This window comes from Rhinopithecus bieti, unplaced genomic scaffold, assembly GCF_001698545.2.
Source record: "Rhinopithecus bieti isolate Rb0 unplaced genomic scaffold, ASM169854v2 scaffold_42380, whole genome shotgun sequence".
NCBI lineage: Eukaryota > Metazoa > Chordata > Mammalia > Primates > Cercopithecidae > Rhinopithecus > Rhinopithecus bieti.
This window is the reverse complement of record NW_016818327.1, coordinates 155,443-176,542: the sequence shown is the minus strand read 5'-3', so window position 1 is coordinate 176,542 and position 21,100 is coordinate 155,443. Positions and strand designations below refer to the sequence as shown.

General features: G+C 35.2%; 1 protein-coding gene across 1 annotated transcript in view; it reads right to left on the bottom strand.

The window, feature by feature from the left end:
• CADPS2 (calcium dependent secretion activator 2) overlaps nucleotides 1–21,100 on the bottom strand; it is a 366,001-nt gene that overhangs the window by 237,925 nt on the left and 106,976 nt on the right. The window contains 1 exon segment of the mRNA XM_017856925.1: nucleotides 15,544–15,683. Coding sequence (XP_017712414.1) covers nucleotides 15,544–15,683 — 140 coding nt within the window.

The following is a 21,100-nucleotide window of genomic DNA, read 5'->3' as shown; positions in this document are numbered from 1 at the left end:
TTTTTTTTTTTTTTTTTTTTTTTTAAAGAACATTCACCTTAATTCATTAGCAGTCAGATAAACTGAAGGGTATTATTTAAATTTTATTTAATTTTAAAATTCTCATAACATTTAAATAAAAAATTGTTTTCCATGAATGTAAGTATAGTTTAACATTAAAAAAATCCCTACCAATATAAATTACTCTACTGATAGTTCAAGGAGAAAAATATCATTGCTTCCCCTTATCAGAAAAACAACAATTAGAAAGGTCAGTAAAACCTATTTTGGGTAAGGAGATAGGAAAGTAGCACTGTAAGTAGAAACAGATAATCTGGAAAGCAATCTTGAAATACTTAGTGAAATTAAGAATCTGTGTGCCTCATTCCTGGTTATACATAGTGGAGAAATTCTTACCACAGGACCATGAGTGGACATGATCAAGGACAACTACTGGAACACTATTTTTAATGATGGGAGTTGGAGACAATTCAGGTGTTTATCATTAGAGGATCAAATAGGTAAAATGTAATAGACACTGTGGTATGCCAGGTAGTAAAAGAAGCAGTGACCTAAAAGAATATACAACAGTGAACACTGGTCTTAAATATTGAATGTTTAATGAAAAAAAAATCTGTAGCACAAAACATCTACATTTAACACACACACACACAAAAAAAATACACTACACATTTTATAGGGATACACAACATCCATGGCTATATTAACCAATATAGAGTGGATACTGCTATGATTTGAATATGTCTCCCAAAGTTCATGTGTCAGACACTTAAAACCCAAAGCAACAGTGTTGAGAAGTAGGACCTTTAAGATTACGAAGGACTCCGCCCTCACAAATTAATGCCATTATTATGGCAGTGAGATCCTGATGAAATGATGAATTCAGTCCTCCTCTCTCTTTGACCCATGTGATGCCTTTCACCATATTTTAATACAGCAAGAAGGCCTTCCCCAGATGCTGGCGCCTTAATTTTGGACTTCCCAGCTTCCAAAATTATGAGCCAAATAAATTTCTGTTCATTATAAACTACCCAGTCTGTGGTATTCCATTAGAGTAACACAAAATGGACTAAGACAGATACCTATATGGGCAGGAGTGAAATAAGAGATGGGATCAGAAATGAAATATTTAAGTAAAACAAAAAAGGGGCTGGTGATGATGAGTCATTAAAAGAGAAATATCAGTATTCAATGCTCTGTGCTCCAAATCCCAAAAAAACAAAAAGGCAAGCAAGTTAAATCCATCAACAGCCTTTGTAACAAATGTAATTGTATACCAGTTATACAGGGAAAAAAGTATTTAAAGTGTTGTAAATGTAAATCTTATAATTATTAAGCCAAGTATAAGGCATGACTTTAATTTTATGCAATAACCATATGAAGAAAAACACTTCTTCATTCTTTTTTTCATTTTCCTAATGTGTCCTTAATCTTCATAAAACTTCAACTGATGATTTTAGGTAACCACATGTTCAAAATGTTTCAAGTCACATTTTATATTTAATGTATTTACTTTTTTGTGTTAAGTTTACTGTTTCAGCTCAAGTACATGTCATATTCAGTTAATTTTTTTTAGTTAAGTATTTGAGATTTATTCTAGAATTTTAAAAGTCCACTGAATCATGACTACATTTACAAGTTTCCATGTGGTATCAACAGAATTTAGAATTCATATATGACATTATACTCATGTTGGCATCATTTACAAAAGATTTTCCCCTGAACTGTAATGAATGCTAAAACTAAAAAATTTAAAAACCCAATGCCCCAGAAATCTGAAAGCAATTTAGGACTTTAACTTAATATTATAGTAATTTAAAAGGAATACTAAGTTTTAAAATACTGTGAATTCCAGTTTTCAGTTGAATAATCCAATAAAAAATTAAATTGTATCAAATTAAAGAAACATTTAAAGTTTTATGATTGTTAACCTTTCTTAACCATAGATAATTTTAACAAAGTGTGTTGTGGGTATGCTCCTAAATTTGAAACTAAATTTATATCTCGGCTCTTATAAATATTCAAAGTAATTATTTCAGAATGAATGTAGAATGACACTTTAATTAGTAATGTATCTCCTGGCAATTAAAATTCTCTTGCTTCTCTCAGCAATTAAAACGGCAAGGCATATTATTAAGGTCCCACAATTCTTCATACCTCTTCCTGACAATTACCATGGGAAACATTAAAGACAAGATTGTAGTTATAATCCATTCACTGAATATTTGGTAGCAGGATAAACACTTTCTTCTTTCTTCTCCTTGTCTAGTAATTTTTCATTTCACTCATAATACCTATGAATCATTAACACAATTTGTGCTCTGTATCACAAAGTTCCATTTTTCATTTTATATGACTTATAAAAACCAATTGGTTTTATAGCATTGTAAGTTATAGCAATGATTTTAATTAAGAAATCATTTTAACCCATTAATTCATTATATAACTTTTATGGTCCGAACACTATAAATACACAGAGAGTACTTAATGCTGGCAGAAAATGTCAGTGCTGGAAATAGAACATGTCTAAAATTACTGTAAATTGAGTATGTTAATATAACAAAGATACACACACACAGAAACAAAAACATGTGCACCAAATAGTTGATCCTGTGGTTCAGAATGAAACAGAAAAAGCAGCACTTTTAACTTTCATATACCTAAGAATATTTTTTAAAGTGCTATTATGAGATTTTTTTTTTTTTTTTTTTTTTTTTGAGATGGAGTCTCACTCTGTTGCCCAGGCTGGAGTGCAATGGTGTGGTCTTGGCTCACTGCAACCTCCACCTCCTGGGTTCAAGTGATTTTCCTGCCTTAGCCTCCCTAGTAGCTAGGATTACAGGTGCCCACCGCCACAACCAGCTATCTTTTTTTGTATTTTTAGCAGAGATGGGGTTTCACCATGTTGGTCAGGATGGTCTTGAACTCCTGGCCTCATGTGATCCACCTGCCTTGGCCTCCCAAAGTGCTGGGATTACAGGCATGTGCCATCGTGCCCAGCCAATTTTTGTTCTTTTTAAACACTTCTCTTATAATTCCATTTTTCTATAATGAGTGTGTGTGTATATATATATATATAAACTATTGCAACAGAAGAATATCTCAAGGTTACATGGACTATATCATATGTGTAACAATATACTAGCATAAAATCAAATCTTGTCATTTATTTGTAAATCACAAATTATCTATTGTGTAATGATAACAGCTAAAATGGACTGTTAACAATGTGCCAGGCAATGTTTTAGTCACTAGCAATATTAGTTCATTTAATCCTTACAGCATCCTTTTGAAATCGGTGATTGTCATATTCAATTTTACTGAGGAAGAAGGGAGGCACAAGGAGGTTAAGCAACTTGCCTTAAGATCACACAGTGATGAGCTATAATTGGCATGCTGGCTGCAGACTCTAGGTACTACAATTAAGCTGTCCTACTATGGTATTACACTGTTCTTTAGTAAATTTTAATTATGTATTGACATTTCATTATTCATATATATTACTACAAACATACAACACTCTCATTCTCTCATATATGATAGTTAAGTCAAATGGCTAAATATTTGGGTAAATAACACATGGTTTTCTATAACTAAGTGCAAGTTTGGGAAGTTATTAGCAGATTCTATCAAACGTTCACAACTTTCATTTTAAGGTCAAGGGAAAGGCTAAACAAATGGGAACTTGTCTTTCTATAAATAAAACATGCATATTTGTGTCCAGTGGACAAACAGATATTGTGGAGGATAACTTTATCTATATTCTTTGCAGTATTTTCAACTGTAACATTACTTTCCTGTTTTATTGTAGCTATCTGATTCATTTTAATGTTTTACACATTTCAGGTTCAATCGTCATTCACTTTATTCAGTATTTTTTTTCTGCCCTGTTCATCATAGTCTACATCGATCTAGAATCTCTCTGATCACTCCGGTTTTATCATCTTCCCTTCCACGGTTTTTCACATTTCATAAGAGGAGTTAAGCCCTTTCTATTCTTAAATATGTTCCATATTTGTTTAATTAAATAAACATCCATAAACACATACAATTCTCACAACCACTACCAACAAAGACAGTATTTTTCAGTTACTGTTTTCAAATAATCATTATATACTTGCTCTTTCCCTGACTAGAGTCACCAATGGAAATTCCACCCAAATGACTTGGGACAACACTATCATGTTTAGGTATATTAACACTCAAAGAAGAATAAGCTATTTTTTAAATATTCTGTGAATTCTGGTATAAGGATATTTTGATCGGTTATAGGTATATTAACACTCAGGGAAGAATAAAGTAAGTTAATTTTTTTAACATTCTGTGAATTCTGGTATAAGGATATTCTGGAAACAGCTTCAAGCTACCAGTTAAAATAGATTCTGTGAACCGCTTCTTTGTGGTATCTTTCCAAATGGATGTCAAATTCATGGAAGAAGCAATTAATATCTAACAGTATACTACACTTTTTACATATGATTTATGCTATGTTTTGCCAGCTTAAACTGTTTTCAGTTTTACAGTTTTTAAAATTTTCTAGTCTATGCTATTTGATTAACAGCTGTTCCATTTCAGTGGGGCAAGTAATTAGCTCTACGATATCTAATGCATTACTCTTGATGATTTTTTAAGTATCACTATTATTACAGCAAATTTCACTCATTCACTCACTTGAGTCTGACACAGTCTCAATAAATTTACTCATTTATTGAGTCTGACACATCAATAAACATGTGTTAAATAACTGATTTGATGAAGCCAAGCATGCATTCAGTGCGTGGTCAAATAATGGTGAACAATAAGGTCCAGCCCACAAGAAGGTGATCTGAGCTGGTGAGACAAATAGGAGCGTGGATGTTATAATTTTATAGTAGAGGGTATTCAAGGTTATCTGGGAGCACAATTTGGTGTCCCCAAGTCAGTCTGTGATGGAAAAATGAAAAATATCAAGGGAGTTTTCATATTGTCTCTTAATCTGAAATTAAATCAACCAATTATCAGACAATAATATGTATCCACTATGTTCTGAAGCATGTGGACTAAGTAATGAAGAGTCAGGATCTCTGCCTTCAAGAGACCAATAATATAACTATAGACATAAACAAAGACACGTGAAAAGTATCCAAAGAAGGTAGTAGATGGTAAAAGCCAAAAAAGAGAAGAACAGAAAGATCTTATACTTGCTGGAAGAAATGTATACTGGTAGAATTATTAGGTAAAACTTGAAAAAGTTTAGTATTATCTTGTAAAGATAAATATTCACATTCTTACTAGCTCAGCAGTTCCACTCCTAGGTATCCACTCAAGAGAAACTATGCATATATATACCAGGAGACATGTACAAGAATGTTCATAGTACCACCATATGAAATAGCAAGAATCTGGAATGACTCAAATGTCCATTTTGATGTAATGGATAAAGTACAGTATGTTTGTAGCAAGTCATATTATACAGGAAAGATTATATAAACAAATAAATGTATAGATCAATGTGACATACATCATGGGGTAAGGGTTATGATTAATCCAGCTTTGTGCATTTGATGTATAATAGAAAAAAAGTGAATAGGATTTTGCAGCAAGACAAGAGTGCACAGAATCTAACCTTTGCTGTATAACATACTGCCCTAAAACCTCGTGACTTAAAAAAACAACCATTTATTACTTCTTATGAGCCTATAGTTTATTAAGCAGTTCTATTGATCTGAGCTGGGTGGGCCATGACCAACTCATGGGTCTGTGGTCAGTTTCACGTTGGCTAACTGGCTTTGTTCATTTCAGCTGGGCTCATTCATATGCCTGAAACCCAGGTCAGCACAACTAGGCTGATTTAGCTCTGCTTTACCAGTGGACTAGCCCATGTGTGTCCTCATGGTGAAGGAAGCAAGCAAGAAAGGAAGTGAAAATGCACATGTGCTTTTTCAAGTATATGCTTATGTCAAATCTGCTTCTGTCCCAGGGGCCAAAGCAAGCCACATGGCCAAACCCAAAGTTGGAGGGGACAAGAAAGATTTAGGGCACAAGGTATGAATTTAGGAAGCCTGTTTATTGGTTCTATTTATGTGATCAACCTACCACATGTACAAATAACTTTGTAATTCACTCATTTCCCCCTTTAATACAGCAAAGGGCAAGTCTGGCTGACTTAATCAAAAGTTTTACTAAGTAAGGTCATAGACAGCCAGAAAAAAAGGGAGAAAGTCCATTCTTCTGGCGCCTGTGGGCTGTGGTAAAAAGTAAAGAGATGGAGTAGGGAACACAGGTGGTTGAGAGTGCCTTGGGCAGAAGGGCTTCTGCCCCACCTCCCATTCCAGATTCTCTTGTGCAGCTTGTAAGGTAACAAATGTGGCGTAATCTTGATGAGGCAGAGGGAGGGCTAGCATCTCTTTAGATGGTCTTGGTATAAAAAAGACTCAATAGTTCTCTCAAAATCAAGGGAGTAGGGACAAGATGGCTTGCAGTTAGTGGAGAGTCTGCTTCTGAGGAAACATTAGTTCTAGAGAAAAAACACTGCCTCTCTTGGCACATACGTATGAGAAAATGTGTAACCTGGTACCAGAGTGGTAGGATTTGGTAAAAGAGTGAAAGAAATAGATTTGAGCAAATAAAAGCATGTTCAGGGTACATGAACTGATCCACTTGGCAAAGTTGGGAGTTTGTGTTGGGTATAACATCTAGATGACCTAGATTTTTGAAGAATTTGAATGCTAGCTTAAATGATTTGCATCTAATCCCACAGGCACTTGGGAAGCAATTGAATTTTTTTAAAGTAGAGATATAATTGTATTCCTGAATTCCTAAATGGTTTGGAAACAGGAACATCAGTAGAAAAGTCCTTGAACAGGTTTTGTTAGTTAGGATAGAGACTGAATTAGGGTTGGCAGAAGGAATAAAAAGGGATTTAGTTGTGGGACACACTATGGAGAAAGATGGAGATTAACTAATGTCAGTGAGGAAGAAGTCGTAAATTGAAGATAAACCTAAAGATCAATCGAAATGGCAGAAAAGATGAGGCTGCCAATTTCACAAAGGTGGAAATAGGTGGTATTCAACTTTTCTTTGATTGACCTTTGGACTACTGTTATATCCTTCTAATCCACTGTCAAAAACATGTTTTAAAATGTGTTTTAGAAGTATTAATATTGATATGTAAAATAATCAGAGGCATTAAAATAAATTTGTATTTTTTAAAGTAACAAACTATTTTTTTTTAAATCATGATAATAAGATGTGCTTTTCGCTTCTGATTTAATTACTAATGTACTAACCTTAAGGATATAAATGAATGCAGGATGAATAATTAGAAATGTAATGTTTGTAAACTCTTTCCTCTGTTCATGTTATTGACATTGGTATTAATGTTAAAATTGTGGTGATGTTTCTTTTTATAATCTGAACACACATCTATCATGCTAAAGCAAGTTTATTGTATAATCTTCCCCAGTACTGTTTACTTATGATTTTCAGGTGCTTCAGATAGTCTACATAGGAGGCTGTGGCCATGATATTATACCCTATTAACAATGCTCCATTCAGGTAAGTTCTAGTGATGATTATATAGAGAGGAGTAGGAATACTCTTTAGGACCCTTATACCCGTATGCTAAGATCTATGGAAAGAATGCCAAAATTAAACACACTAACAGACAAGCTTGGACTACTTTTGAAGAGATTCATTTTCGTCATTCCTGTATTTTTAGGCCCCGTCCTATCCTTTACTATGTTCCAGAAACACTCATTTTCTCCTCTTTAGACCTCTGTTGATCTTCCCTAAGCTTTTTTCTTCCTTTTTTTCAGGGACTTTCAAGTAAGTCCAGCTTTGCTGCCATATGCTGTACTTTCATTGCTATTGCCCTTTACTACTGCCACGTATCTTCCTGCTTTCTAGTTTATGTAACCTTCTGCTTCTAAGTTTTGTCCTGATTTTGGCCCACTGCCATGCTCTGACTCTGAAATAGTTGCAAGTCTTGGTACTGTCAGCCCATGCTTTTGCTTGCTTAGTCCATTCATCTCCGTATACAGTCTAGGACTCCTCCTGCCTGTCTAATCATTAAAACACTGGTTCCTTGTATATTTCTCCTCATTCTTCTTTGTCAGCTGTTGGGGAAAACATTTTCATGAATTATTTTTGAGCCGATCTAAATGGAAAAAAAGTGTACACCAAATAGAATTGACAGAATAAATACTGAAATAAATATAGCATGACTATTCAAATTCAAGGATCACTGTAGCAGAAAGAAAGCAAATGACTTTTATTGAGTCCACAAAGATAGTATGAACAAAGCTCAAATCTAGGGTGTTATTTTTTGCCTTTAATTTTGATAAGTATTGGTTACATAATACATCATTCTTACAAATTAAAACAAATTAACCCTGGGGTATACTCCACCCATAAGAAGTGTTGCTAAAACTTCCTCCTACAGTTCAACCACAGGGATAGCAATGAAAGTACAGCATATGGCAGCAAATAACTGTTGACAGGCAACAAGCCTCCCTACAGAGAGTAATTAATTTCAATTTAAAGTTTTGGGAAAATAATATATTTCTTTATAATACAGTCTTTAGATTTATAGTCAAATTTAAATTTGTAAATAAAGGAGACTTCCTGTAATTCTTCTGGGGAAATAATGTTTTGAAACACACTCCAACAAATCCACCTTACAGTGGTACCGATTAATTTGAAGTTATTATCCAAACAATCAGTCCAACATTTACAACTGTGAGCACAATTTCTGCATTCTGTTCTTTTCTAAAAAAATTCATCAATTCATCAAATATTTGTTTAGCTTCTACTAAATACCAGGCAATGTTCTAAAAATTTTGGGTTTAAAAATAGCAAGTAAGACAAAGTTCCTACCCTATGGGAATCAAATTTGGTTGGGAAGCTACTCAATAGCAAATTACACCATGGCAATAACATTCTAGTTGAGGATATAGTTAATAAACAATAAATATAACACAGATGATAAGAGCTTAAAAAAAAAAAAGAAAGAAAGAAGCCAGTTAAAAGTAGAATTGGAAGCAGAGAGAGAAGGTTCTTTGTTGGGTAAACAGGATGGGCTGCCATAGAGACAGCATCTGATAAGAGACAGAAGAAAGAGGAGGTGAGTACCATGAGCATTCTAGAGTAGAGCTGGCAATGGCAAAGGTCTTTAGAACCCTAATCTCAATGACACTAGCCTCTCTCACTGATTATTTTCACAAAACCTTTAATTAGGCTAATTATACAATCACATGAATGTCTTGGGTGTGATGGTAACTACAAAATAAAAGTCATGTAGACAGTAAGTATTGAGTCAGCTGTTTAGGTTTATCAATCCCTCTTCAAATAAAGCAATTTAGCTAGGTGTGGTGGCTCACACTTGTAATCTCAGCACTTTGGAAGACTGAGGAAGGAGGATCACCTGAGTCCAGGAGTTCAAGAACAGCCTGGGCAATATAGGGAGACCCCATCTCTACAAAAAGTTTTTTAAAGAAGCTAGTCAGGTATGGTGGCACACACCTGTGGTCCCAGCTACTCAGGAGGCTGAGGTGGGAGGGTCACTTGAGCCCAGGAGGTGGAGGCTGCAGTGAGCTCTGTTCACACCACTGTACTACAGCCTGGAAGACAGAATAAGACTCTGTCTAAAAATTTTTTAAAATTAAAATAAAAATGAATCACACACAAAACTGTAATTAAAAGTAAACAAAAATAACTGAGATGAAATTAAAATTAACTCACCTGGTATGTAAGTCTAATGAGATCAACAATGTATCATAAAACTTGACAAATTTTAATACCACAACTAGCAAGATTTGATAGACTGGTAGAGCTATATGGATCAAATCAACTTGTTTAATGATTTAAGCAAGAAAATTAAAAGTTAAACTAGCAAATTGTAGTAAAACATACAATGAGCACCATCAGTTATTTAAAATACGCACTGAAAATATCTGCAATTTAAAAAGTGTTAGACAGCATTAGACTGAAATAAAGGGAAAGTGTTTTCTTATTCCTCTCACTTGCCACGAAATAATCTCCAGGTGCTCTCTATTTTTAGAATCTGAGCTCATTTCTTACATAAATCATTCAAGTCAGTTGCTCAGACATGGTTCAAAGCCCTTATGTAATATTTTCATTTTTCTCCCTTGGACATAGAGAGGAGACAAAATAAAGTTAGCAGAAAAATAAACACACAAAGAGCAACAAACTACCTTATCTACATCCATAATAGCTGTCAAATAAAATGTAAATTAAAGTCTAAAATTAAGCAAAGGGCCCTAATAGGGATGTAACTTTTATACTCCCAAGGAATTAATGATGATTTGTACATTTCTATTTTTCTCATCTGTCTTTGAGCATTTTCTTTTGAATAAAGTCAAATGATGTGGTTAAAACTTGAAGAATGTTATTATAAGGCAGAGCACAGTGGCTCACACCTGTATTTCCAGCACTGTGGGAGTCCCAAGGCAGGAGGATCGCTTGAGTGCAGTAGCTCGAGACCAGCCTGGGCAACATAGCAAAACCCTGTCTCTAATAACAATACAAAAAAATTAGCCAAGGGTGGTGGTGCAAACCTGTAGTCTCAGCTAGTTGGGAGACTGAGGACTGCTTAAGCATGGGAGGTGGAGGTTGCAGTGAGCGAAGATGGTGCCACTGCATTCCAGCCTGGGCGACAGAGTGAGACCCTGTCTCAAAAAAAAAAAAAAAAAGATGATGATGATGATGATGATGATGATGATGATGATGATTACAGTTCAAGGGACTCAAGTAGGATTTCGGTGAAATCAGGATAAGCCAGGCTGGGCCAAGTTCAACCTGGGAATGCAAGTAGACCTACACATACATAGGTTCAGGTCAAGGTCAGATATCAAAACATAGTTATTTTAGACAAGGACACAGAGGGAAGTCATTCTAAAAGGTACATTTAAAAATGAAATATCAATTTTCTTTGTGAAAGAACAGACTAGGCTTTGTTTAAAGGCTGGACCCTCTGAGCAAATACTACCTTGATGCAGCTAAGATTTTCCTCCCCTAAATTAGTTGGCGATCATAAACCTTGAATAATAAGCTAATTAATGGAACTTTACTAGAGTGCAGTCATTTTACTTTATAAGCAAATACAATGTCTGAATATTTAGCGTGTGAATGCAGTTTACACAGGCATGCTGCTCCAATTTCTGGATGCCCAGCTGGCCCTGTCTCTGGGAAATGGAGGGGCCACAATGCAGCCAGTGTGGGGCTTGTCTCGTTTTTCCTGCTGGAAGTTCAACTATTGTCTCTCCTTGCAACAAGAGATGAGCCCAATGCCTTTTCTATCTTTATGATGGAAATTAGAGAGTTTTATTAGTGACAATGTCAAAATATTTTAATCCATCCGTTCATTCAACAAATGTGTAAATAGCCAAGCATGACTCTACACAAAGAGAAATATGAGATTCATCTGAGAGTAGTTTTGCTAAAATTTTCTTACCAATTAGAAACTATGATAAAAGTCTTCTATAGTTATATAGTTATGAAACTCTATTTTTACTATAAAAGTAATCAGTTGTATGCAGACTTCTCATAGATCATGGTAATAATGCTTCCACATATTTGTGAGAGCCAATTTTCTCTTTTTCAGTTATAGATTTAATTGTCATAACCATCATTTATTAGTTCCATTTTATTTTACCCTTTTGGTTGAGAAAATAACCTTTGAATTAGGCAAACAATCTTATTTAATAAAAACAGGAATAGTTATTTGAGTTTTAAGTTAATACTGTTACTTAGCCACTAGGCTATGCTAAAGTATAACCCATTTGTTCAAGAACACTTCTATCTTCATGTTACAAATACACACACACACAAACCAGGAAAATAAATTCAAAAGCTGGATGTGAATCATTTAACCATTCAAAACGTAGCTGGTAATTTGTTCAACAGATTTATCAAAGGGTTAGTTTCTATAATTAGTTTAGATGACATATTCCAAAAGAATAAATAAACTCGTTTTTGCTAAATATACGTCTTGTGGTAATGCTCAGTTTGGTTTTAAAATGATGGAATCATCGTTATGCTTATTTACATGTAGTTAGTCATACTTAAATAAACTATAATGTATAGTGGTGGATTGATTAGTTATCAGAAACATGAGCTTTAGATTGGAGGCATTTTACCTTCTGGTTAAAAAAAAAAACAGTCATTTTAAAATGCAACACTGAGAACTAAACACCATTTATTTCATTTATTTTAGGCATTTTTTTACATTAAAATTATGTTCTATTCCCAATAAACTGTGTTTAGAACCTTTAAGTTTGAATTTGTAAATAAGGCTTACTCTCATTTGTATTACTTTTCCCTTAATACCCTAGGGAGCACAATATTATATTTTCACCATCATTATTCACATTAATATCTATCTCTGATTATACACTGTGGGAGGCATTGAGAATTCAAACAGGTCTAAGAAACAGAGTATAGTTGAGAAAACACAGACAAATATAAATAACATTGATAAAAATATTTTTTAGGGGCCATAGATAAGTGATAAATGAATAAAACAGAGAATACATGTTACAATAGTTCACGCAAGAAAGATATATTTGATGTCTACATTATTAAAACAGAGAATAGGTTTTTACTACTGAAGTCCCAAAAGATTTCAAAGTCTAAAGTGCTCTGAAGATAAAAATCCATTATCCTCCAATTTATTTTTTAATCCACCTAACAACTCTATCTGTAACAAGAGTTTGCTATATTTTAAAGATAAATTAATATTTTTAAAACTTGACTTGTCTCTTTTAAGATTATCCATCTGTTAATTATTGATTATAGGAGAAATGATCAACAAAACACGATCCAGGCTCAAAGCAAAATGCTATTAACCTACTATTCCTGTTATATTATCGCTTTGGTGTATGACGGAATACTTGGAAGAGAAAGACTAACTTTCTCTTCTTAAATGTAACTAAATGCAGTAAAATCCATTTATAAAGTACTTTAGAATAAAACGAATATAGCTATGCTGTAGGTGAAATGTTCTCCGATATATGTTTACACATAGGTGTATTATTCAAAATGTTTAAAACTGTTACCACATGGGTACTGAGGAAACAGAACAGATGCTTAGGTTAAAGCACCTTTAACTGTCCCTGTCCATAGGGATCAATTATTATTATAGCAATGTTGAAAATGTTCAATTCTGCTAATATTAGTATTAAAATATTTTAATCAAACCACTTTTTGGAATATGACATTCTTAATTTTGCTACACAACACACTGTGTTAGCATGACATCACAGATAATTTTCAGTTCTAACATTGCATCAATGTGGATATCACAAACTGAAGAGATACCTAAATATCTAGAAATACCCGTATCTCTTAGCAATGTTAGATAATAATTGATATGGTTGGGCTATGATGCATTTTTGGTCTGAGTCCTTTAGTGAGTTCCTGAGCTTTATGGATTAAATTAAGAGACTATGATATATCCTCTTTAGTCTTTTCCTTCACCTTTAGTTTTGGGCAAAAGTCAATTGCAGGGTCACTCTAGGGGTACTGATTCAAAGAGATGTGAAAAAAACAAACCCTACCTCCAAATCAAGCCTTGTAAGGGGTCTGGATTGTCTCACCTATCCTGGAGTATGCTAAACCAAGAAACTGCCAGGTGAGAGCAAGGGTTTCTTTCCACTGGAGCTAAAGGTTACAGGACTTGCCCTATGCATGTTCAGTCTTTGTTCTTGGGACAAGCTGAAGGTCCAGGGGTATTCACCATGGCATGGTACTGTGGATGGGTAAATTAGGGCCATCTTGACATTATGATAGGTTTCTGGGTTTTTTTTTTTTTTATTGTGCCATTCATCAAAAGAAAAAGGGACTGAGTGAAAAAGAGTGGAGAAACAACTGCAGTTCCTGGAACATATTGTGTTCTTTTATGTGTAACTCTACTAGTCTCTAAGCACTTTAGAGCACTAGCACTCTCTCTAGTCTCAAAGCACTCTGACAGTTTCACTGAATTTGTCATCATCAGCTAAAAAGTCCTTCCAGGACTCCCTGCCTTTGTACTTGCTGTCATGTTGCTAGAATGCCATTTCTCCCACTGTCTACCTGATGAATTTATCCTTTAAGTTTTATCTCAAAAGTCAGGTGTCCTGTGAGACTTTCATTCACTGTACCTGGAAAAAATCAGGTATTATTTTTCCCAGGTTCCCATTTCTGTCTTACAGCACTTATCACTCACTATCATAATTATTTGCATACAAGTCTGAATCCCTGACTAGCCAGTTCCTATAGGCCCGCAATATCATATTAAAGTGTGTCCTAGTTGGAAGACAGTAAGTGCTCAATACATGCCTGCTGCATAAATTACTGGTGAGCAGGTAGATGGATGCATGAATTAAATATTAAATCCCAGACACTCTATGTGCATTATAAGCTGAGTCATAGTTAGACTTGACTTTACATTACTACATTACAGATGCATAATGTTGGTTGTCCGAATCATGGTTCCCTTTCTAAGGGCCCACCCTCTCATGTACTTTTTCCCTTTGGTGAGGTCTGACACTGCACATGCTGCCTACTAAACCAAAAAGCAATACAGTCCTTAGTTCCATCCCAACTGTAATGTATACCTTGGATTTCCCCCTGCCCAGAGCCTAACTTTGTTTCCCCTAATGGTCGTCCAAAGAATCCTCCTCATTTTTTGAATCATCAGTTCGCTCCACCCTGATGTCAGTGATTGGGCCCCAGTGCCAGCAGACTCTGCTTGTTACAAGGATATGCTTTTTTAGACCTCTGTGTTTGTTGCTAAACTCAGGGTAAGCCACTTCAACAACTGCTTTTCTCCACAGTAAGAAAAACGGCCCCTTTTCTTTCCTAATGGTTAATACCCCTATGCTGGGATTTGGCCATAGTAAGTCCAAAGTGTTATTCTGAGGAAGTCCTGGATTTCTGGAAATTCATTTTATTCAAGAGTTCAGACCTGTTTCATCACCAGCTGCAACAGACAAAGAACCTTGGCAGAGATGAAGGCTGACTCTGACCCCTGGTGATCCCCAGGAGACAGTACCTGCACGTATTCCCCAGGCAACAGCAGTTTTCTCCAATATTGATTCAGTTCTCACTCACATGTTTGGATGAACACTCATATTCCTCTTGTCAAAATATATACAGCCTCATTGGGTTATATCTACACTATGTTTTAGTTTTTATATAGTCTATGGAGGTTTTATTTCTAGGGACCTCAATGCTAAATTTGTTTCAACTATGATTGCAATTTGAAGAATGTTTCTTAGAAGGTATCAGGCCCTGTATCAATATGACTGATGAGTAATACTAACACAATCAAGTTCCAATATTGTGGTAGCATGCATACAGTTATCTTAACTAAAGACCCATGTATTGAGCTATAAAGCCATCTTTGGGTCTAAAAACATTGAGTAAGATAACTCGTGTGTGTCACTTTTTGAGAAAACTCCGTGTGAAAGCCTGCTATACTGATTCTCTCACTAAACTGACAAAAATAATACACTGAAATGAAATTCAATAATTCAGGAAAACAATCCTCAAATTTATACTCACCCACTATGCTTCATATGTGCTGGTTTATCCATTCGCACTGCCAGTTTGATTTTTAAGTCAGAATCCTGGCTATTTTTTGGAACTACCATTCGGTGTAATTCAGCTGATTTGGAGCTATTAGAAGTTGGGTATAATATCACCTGTATGGAAAAAAGACCATATTTAAATGCATGATACAGAGTGTCTATAGGTTGGAACTAAAATATTTTCTATGTTTACCTGTTTGAAAAAACGGTGTCAACACCCAAATGTATCCAATAAACCATTTGACTGCCTACTACAATAGCTGATGGATTTTCAATACAGACTTAATTTATTTTTTGACAAGTAAGTGTTTTCACATTATCACATAATGAGTTTTCTTCCTGTGTCACTTCATAATGAATTAATAGCACAACAAGCTACAGTTGAATTGATGTTGAAAAATACTCAAGAGACACCCATAATTTCAAGAAAATTCTAAACTCCTCAGGGCAAAGCAGTTCAGAAAGGTACTCTTTGAAATTATGGATAACATGCTTAAAAACCAAAGCCAATTATTTCAAACAGCACAAATATGCCTCATGTTTTATTATCATTGTAAAATAGTATTAAAGGAAATCAACTCAATTAGAGATGGAAAACAGCACATTTTCTGCTCTAGATCAATACCAAAGAAGGACTTTTTCCCGACATTTTTTCAAAACTACAGATATTATAATGACTGAAACAAAGTAATTACTTTTAATAAAACCACCAAATTAACAAGTGATTATTTCACAACCCTCACTTCCCAGAGTCAACCCAAGAAAGAGAAGCCTACTCTTCAGATGTTAGGTACCATGCAGATAACACAAGGTATTTTCCCCCTGTTTTAAAATCAGTTATGACATATTTAGGCACAGTTTACACCCAAGCCTTGATATTTTTAAATGGGATTATTATAGGCTAAAAGACAAAACAAATATGTGAAGTGCACTGCATTATATTTTAAGCCATAAGCCTGAAGCTTAGATATGAATGGAAGAATTATAAACATTCCCAGGTATGCTAAAATTTTTTTTCACAAACAGAATAAATATGTTCATTAAAACTATATTGAAACATATCTTCTTGTGTATAAATCTTGCTGCAACACAAAGTGATTGTGAATCTGAAATTTCTTTGTAATATTGTTATAATTTTACTTTAATATAACAAAACAAAGTCCCATCTCAAGTTGTTACAGATAGTCTTTATCAATTTAATAGGGTTGCCTTCTATTCTTAGATTCTAAGAGTAAAATGTTTTGAAAGCATTCATGGCAATTGACTTTGTCATACCCTTCCCCTACTCTCAAATCTTCATTTACAGTATAAGTAGAAATCTTCACCAAGAAATCTTTAGGCAAGACTCTCCTTCTCTCTAGGAAAGACAACATAGTCATAAAAGCTTCTCAAACTATTCTCAATTTGCAAGTTGTTAAATGTATCTACTATTTTGAGACTTTTCTCATGCCTTTCCTAAAAGCCATAGCTGTGTTGAATCCAGCATATCCATATACTCAAGTATATAAAGGACATCTAAGAACAAACTAAATGACATTTGCAATGTTTTCACAATTATGATCATACTCTAGAATTCATTTTGACTGCTAAAATATCCAAAGCAATATCTTACAGATTCTTTCTTAAGTGACAGTAAAGAAAAATAAGATGATAGCTTTTGGCTCAAACCAGTAGACAAAGGAATATCATTATCAACTTAGAAGGTTATTCCAAAAAAGAATAAAAGACTAAGATAGAGCTCTATATCCACTGTAGCTATAGCTGCTATTTTCCTAACAAGTCTTGAAAGCTTTTTCGCTTTCTCCACACCCATCCCCCATTCCAACTTAAAAAAAAAATATTTTGGCATGAGCCACTTACAGACTTTATTGCTTTTAATTCTTCCTTCTATGTTTATATAAAAATTGGTACTGTACCAAACTCTAAACTCTTATACAGGAAGAGAATATTTAAATTAAAAATTTTGACAATTTCTCATTCTGTAAATGCTGATGATGGCTTGCTAAATTAGGTCCCAAGATAACTGATTTGGGCTGATCCACAAATTAAAGGCTATCCCAATATCGAATACCATTCTTTCTGCCACATTTTATTTTTTGATGGGTATTTCTAACTGAAGTCAGTGGAAGGGTTTATTGCTCAGCTCTGTTCAATTAAATAAACACTGAGTTCTTATTATGTGAGGATACACAAAGATTAAAGAATATGAATGGCTCACATCTCTCAAGGAGCTTAGTTCCTCTTCAATAGGACTTAGTTTTGTCTTTTATTAACAGCACTCTTAGCTCTGATAATATCACTTCTTCCTATTGCTCTTCTTTCCCTAGAGTATGCAATGGTTTCCTGATTTAGTTAATTTCTGGGTATATTCACAATCATCTGCTTGGCTTCTCCCTATCATATGTATATCTAATTCCCTATGCTACGTTCCCTCCATTGGAAAGACCTGGAAATGTTTGTTTTTCTGGACAGACTGACTGATAAAGGTGTGAACATTGGCATGTGTAATAAGGGGAGGTCCACAGATATGAAATCTTCTGTTTCTAAGAGAAGTGCATTGGTAAATGCTGAACTTAAACTTCAAAATGGTCTGTCGAATAGTTTTCAGGCTCCCAAACTGCACAACCAAAAAAGTGGTCATATTTCTTTTTTTTTTTTTTTTATACTTTAAGTTCTAGGGTACATGTGCACAACGTGCAGGTTTGTTACATATGTATACCTGTGCCATGTTGGTGTGCTGCACCCACCAACTTGTCAGCACCCATCAACTTGTCATTTACATCAGGTATAACTCCTAGTGCCATCCCTCCCCCTCCTCCTCCCCCCTCCCTATAATAGGCCCCGGTGTGTGACATTCCCCCTCCAGAGTCCAAGTCATCTCATTGTCAATTCCCACCCATGAGTGAGAACATGCGGTGTTCGGTTTTCTGTTCCTGCAATAGTTTGCTGAAGGTGGTCATATATCTTTTCCAATTTCGCCATGAATAAATAGATAAGGAAGAAGCTCCCAAGGTGCAGAGCCCAGAGGGCCATGGAGAATAAAGGGCGAGGGAGTTATTTTCAGAATACACAATACAGCTCTGATCAAGAGATCTGGAACACTTCCTTGGCAGGGTGTCTTCACAGTGCCTGCCAGATAGGATTTCATTATTGTAATTGGACAATTACTGCCGTGAATTTCCTGCTTTTCCTTTTTCCACATGGCAAACTTACCTGTAGCTCTCCTGTTCCTGTTCCTTTACTGTATATTGGATTTGTGCTGAGGCAGAACGGGGAGGGAAGGTGTCGTAAGCAGTTACCATGAACTTGAGTTCATAGGTTGCCAGACTGCGAAGAACCACAGCTAACTATGATGCAGATAACGGACTGGATATAAAAATGAAATAGGACTTTGGGCTGTTTCTCTTGAGTTGAGGTGAATGTGTTCTATGTGTAGGAAGAAGGGCAACAAAACAACTTGGTGGCACAAGGGTGAACTATGGCACATCGTCTGACTATCTGCCACGATTCATGCTTTCACCAGTATAGAACTGTTGCTAGTAAACAGCTAGTTAGCCCAGAACCAGGTTTTCCAGATACTCCTGCTTCTAAGTAGGGACATATAAAAGTTCCTATTAAAGGGGTGAGAAGCGACATGAGTCACCTTGGGAAAAGGTGATCAAGATACAGGTTTGATGTCTTTACCCCACTCTATTCCTCTGCCAGTCAAGTTCAGAGAACACAAATACCCTAGGAAATGAAAGAAATCAGAGCCTTAAATCACCATGCGGAATAAAGTCATACTTCTGTCAGGAATACCTGCGGTAAACTCTTACAAACCTGATATTATTTTGAATTATTGAAATGTAACGACTTTCTTGTTACAGCATTTAGCAGTATCCTAACTAGTATATCAACAAGGTGTTTTGTTTCAAAATCTTTCAAAAGTAAATAAGTGACTAAATAATTGTTTTTTTTTTTATTAGAAGCAGTTCCAATTCAATAGGACTCAGTTCATGTATAGAGATTGTGTCTGATGTTGACAGTCATAATAATTAAAATATTTAACAGATATAAAAGCTTACTAAGGATCCTTCTGTATCCTAAGTTCACATTTAAATTATAGCTCTGTACAAGTAACTTTTAATACTATTTAGCAAACTATTTTGTTCTTTACCATTCATTTCTCTTAACTTTTCTGTATACATTTCTGCTTCTTGTTTTTGTCACCAACACTTTAAATGTCTTGTCAGCATGACACAAAGATGACTTCTTATCTTAAACATAAAGCTAATGTATCTTCTTCATAATAAAATGTCAGTGTTACTTGTCATCTTTGCTAGGGTGTAATGGAAACCACAAAATGATTTTTTAGGATTTGTTTAAAATTCCATCAAATTTAATATACAGGAAGAAAAAACTAAGACTTAAAAAATGAAATATAAAATATACATTTACACACAGAAATGTTTACAGTGATGTGGGGTTCAGAAGTAGCTTTTTCTTAAAATATATAAGCTGTCACTTCTACATTGTTTCTTTTCTGAGATACCTGATTGAGGCCAAACTACATACATTTGTGCATAATTAAACTTTGTGACCTGTGAAATTAAGACTATTTAAATTGCTAAACTCTACTTCAACAAGCACCTGAAAAACTAAAACAAAAAACAAAACAGCACTGGGTGCTGGGGGAGACAAGCTAGAAAAACAGAGGGGCTAGATAGACAATTCACTACCTTCTCCCATAAATGTCTCTTAGCTTAGAGAAAGGAAAAAAGACCCTGGGACCACAATAATTGCACCATATCTTGGGGCAAAATAGTAGACACACAGTTGGTACAATTTTAGCTCAATGATGAGTGCATTCAGCAATTCTTGAAAAAATCAGGACAGCTTTCATAGAGTAATTACAGTTTCATTTGGAAGTCTAAAATAACACGTAAGATTTATAAAGCCGACATGGGGAGGGGATGAAAAATAAAGATATGGGGGCTGTTGAAACCAAACACTGTAACAGTGGCAATCTAGAAAAAAGCACGTGATTCTGATGCTGACATTCTTAACATTACTCTAGGTTCTCAAGCTCTTCCCCAAGGTTGGCTGTTCAGCTTTTTCTCTGTTCCCTGGACTTAGCCTCAGTCAGTTTTCATTGCTCGCCACCAAAAGAACTTCAATCAGTACAAACACTCATTACATTTTCTGCCATGTCAATTCTCTTTATGTTCTCAAAAGATAAGAACAGAGGGCAGGGTGTGGTGGCTCACGCCTGTAATCCCAGCACTTTGGGAGGCCGAGGAGGGTGGATCACAAGGCCAGGAGTTTGAGACCAGCCTGGCCAACATAGTGAAACCTCATCTCTACTGAAAATACAAAAAATTAGCCGGGTGTGGTGGCAGATGCCTGTAATCCCAGCTACTTGGGAGGCTGAGACAGGAGAATAGCTTGAACCCGGGAGGTGGAGGTTGCAGTGAGCCGAGATCGCGGCTTTGCACTCCAGCCCAGGTGACACTGCAAGATTCCATCTCAAAAAAAAAAAAAAAGAAAGAAAA